This window comes from Rutidosis leptorrhynchoides, chromosome 10 (genome assembly GCF_046630445.1).
Source record: "Rutidosis leptorrhynchoides isolate AG116_Rl617_1_P2 chromosome 10, CSIRO_AGI_Rlap_v1, whole genome shotgun sequence".
Classification (NCBI taxonomy): Eukaryota; Viridiplantae; Streptophyta; class Magnoliopsida; order Asterales; family Asteraceae; genus Rutidosis; species Rutidosis leptorrhynchoides.
Window position 1 is genome coordinate 22,428,168 of NC_092342.1, and position 2,972 is coordinate 22,431,139.

The following is a 2,972-nucleotide window of genomic DNA, read 5'->3' on the forward strand; positions in this document are numbered from 1 at the left end:
AGCAGGGGTAAAATAGTGACAGGAGGGGTAAACACTAATAAAAACTTAATTTATTAGAATTTTTATTTTTTTAATGTAAACAATTTTTTCTCGAAAAAGTCAGATGGGGCGAGCACCTCCTCCAGAGTTCCTTAAGTTACACCCTGACACTAATATGATGCTCGTAAGCTAGTTAAAATTAAATTTAAGGTTATAAATCAAAATGTCAAGTTTTTAACAAAATACATAATACCCCTCAAAAAAACATTCTTGCAAAAACAGCTCTCGCAAGTCGCAAGGTGGTCTTGCGACATCATAAGATGGTCTTGCGACTTAGCTAATGACTTGTCGCAAGGTGGTTTTGAGACCTTGTGGATGGCCTAAACTATGCAAGATCGGAAAATTTTCATATCGCGATATCTTTTGGTCCATAGCTCATATTTAGGCACCGTCTTTTTTGAAAGTATATATTTTAGAGATCTACCTGTTTGTATTTAAACCGAAGTCCCTATTTTTATTTAAAAATCGACGACATATTGTGATTTGTGATTTATATAAAAATGTGTGATTTTTGAGATGTGTAAAATAGTTTAAATTGATTGAGTCGATTGCTTTAGTTTTAGTTAGTAGTGGTGGAAAATTAAATGAATCACAAATTAGAATGTTTTGTAGCAAATTATGAGAGGTCAAACTACATTTAAAAGTAAAAAATCAACAAAAGAGGAGAAAAAATGCATGTCGTTGAGGCCGAATTTGAAAAGATTGTCGGATAGATATCGAAAAAATACTCCATTTAAAAAAGTATTCCCTAAATCATATCTACGGATCAAAGGCGTTTTAAAGTTTTGAGTTCGCGATCTGAAAATTTCAATCATGCCCGGTTTAGGCCATTAGCAAGGTCGCAAGAAGCCTTGTGATTTGCAAAGACGTTTTTGTTAAGAAAAATAGTTTTTTGATTGACATCCAGAAGTTTAATATTAAATAATGAATATAAGAAGGCGGTATAAAATGGCCTTGATTTCATTAATAAGGCCTTTTTCTAAATGTTTAAATAAAAATAGAAATCAAAAATCAAAAATCAAAAGTTAAAGTAATGTTTTTTCATGTTCAGGTTACTTTTTTTGGAAAGGCAAATTTTATTAAGACACGAGAATACATCAAAGACTAAGTCACAAGCCGACATTAGCAAAATTCACGAACCAAAACACGAATACAAACAGCACAAACTAAAACTAAGCTACTGGAGGTTGCGAGTTAGCAACCCTTAAACAGACACGAATGAATATTTATAAAACACAAACAATCACGAACTTTACAGGTATGAACTTGGACTTGATAGCCATGATAGCCAATCGATTTTCTCCTTTTTTAATCTATTAGCGATCCAATGAAAGGATAGTGTTTGAATCTCACTTAGTGCCATCGGGGAATTCCAAGTTTTACCTTGAAAAACTAGCTTGTTCTGATTCTTCCAAATGAGATACAAACAAATCCAATTCAAAGCTTGCCAAATTAGACTACCTTGACCCGATGTTGATGGTGATCCGACCCCTCCAATAATTTTCGAAAGTGTGTTTGAAGAGAAATTTCCAAGACCCCACCAATTAAAAACCCGAATCCAAATCTCTTTAGCCTTTGAACATCCAACTAGAGCATGGTCCACCGATTCGAGGTCGTCATTACATAGTGGGCAACGCACACTATGTAAATCCATCCCTTGTTTATCTAACTCTAACAAAACCGGAAGTCTTGATTTCATTGCTCTCCAAATAAATATCTCGATCTTTTTAGGAACAAGTTTGTTGCGTAATGTACCCGTGTTGGTTGAGAAAAAAGCTAAAATCTGCTCGTCAATTAGTCCCACGAGGTCTTTAACCGCAAAAAGCCCATTAGCTGAATATGCCCAACTCCATGAATCACTGCAGTCCTTGAGCTTTAAATCAGTTGTCGACAACAATTGTACCAGACGTTCGAATTCAGCATGCGTCCGCCCACCAGGTACCCGAATCCAGCTCCACCTAAAGTCAATTTTACCCGCATCAGTAAGTACTCGATCTTTAACTCTCGCATGCTTATCCGCTTCCAGCCTGTAATTCTCGGATACAAATCACACAGTTTATTTGACCCGATCCAATGTTCATGCCAAAATGAAGTATCTCCACCGTCCCCTAAAGCTTTGACGAATGAGGCTTGAAACGGCAGCTGCAACTCTTCATTTAAAGTACCTGTACAAATTATATTTTTCCAAACGCTCGAAGACGAAGATTGAATAAATTCGTTCCCCCTCACCAAGCCCCCGCCCAGGCCATATATACTACGAATAATTTTAACCCAATAAGCGTTGGTTTCGGTTTTAAACCTCCACCACCACTTTTCCAATAAAGCTAAGTTTTTTCCTTTCAAGGTCCCAATGTTTAACCCCCCATTCTCGAAAGTATTAATAACATTTTCCCATTTTACCCATGCAATCTTTTTTCGGGAAACGGAACCCCCCCCCAAAAGAAGTCCCTCCTCACACTCTCTAAAATGTTAATGACACTCGATGGTGCGCGAAAGAGTGAGAAGTAATACAACGGGAGAATATTAAGAACCGATTTTATCAAGACTAATCTTCCTCCAAATGATAACGAACGCATCTTCCAACTTGAGAGTCTAGATTTGAATTTATCAATAACCGGGTCCCACGACTTTAAGTTTCTCATCTTAGCTCCGATAGGTAATCCAAGGTAAGTGAAAGGAAACTTGCCCTCTTGGCAACCAACATGTCTAGCAATACGACTAACCTCCCCGACATCAACACCAACACCATAGAGATAACTTTTTTAGAAATTCACTTTTAAACCCGAAGAAAGTTCAAAACATTTGAGTAAATTCATCAAACTAAATGCATTTGTTCGACTCCATTCACCGAAAAAAATCGTATCATCCGCGTATTGTAAATGTGAAACAAGAACGTTTTCATCACCTACTTTCACCCCTTTGAAAAGTCCTTT

General features: G+C 36.7%; 1 protein-coding gene across 1 annotated transcript; it reads right to left on the reverse strand.

The window, feature by feature from the left end:
• Window positions 1-1,291: 1,291 nt before the first annotated feature.
• On the reverse strand, window positions 1,292-2,681 carry LOC139870094 (uncharacterized). Its single transcript, XM_071857945.1, has 2 exons — window positions 2,440-2,681; window positions 1,292-2,066 (listed from the first exon to the last, which is right to left on the reverse strand). Exons 1-2 carry the CDS (start codon window positions 2,679-2,681, stop codon window positions 1,292-1,294), a joined length of 1,017 nt encoding a protein of 338 aa, XP_071714046.1.
• Between the last annotated feature and the right edge of the window lie 291 nt (window positions 2,682-2,972).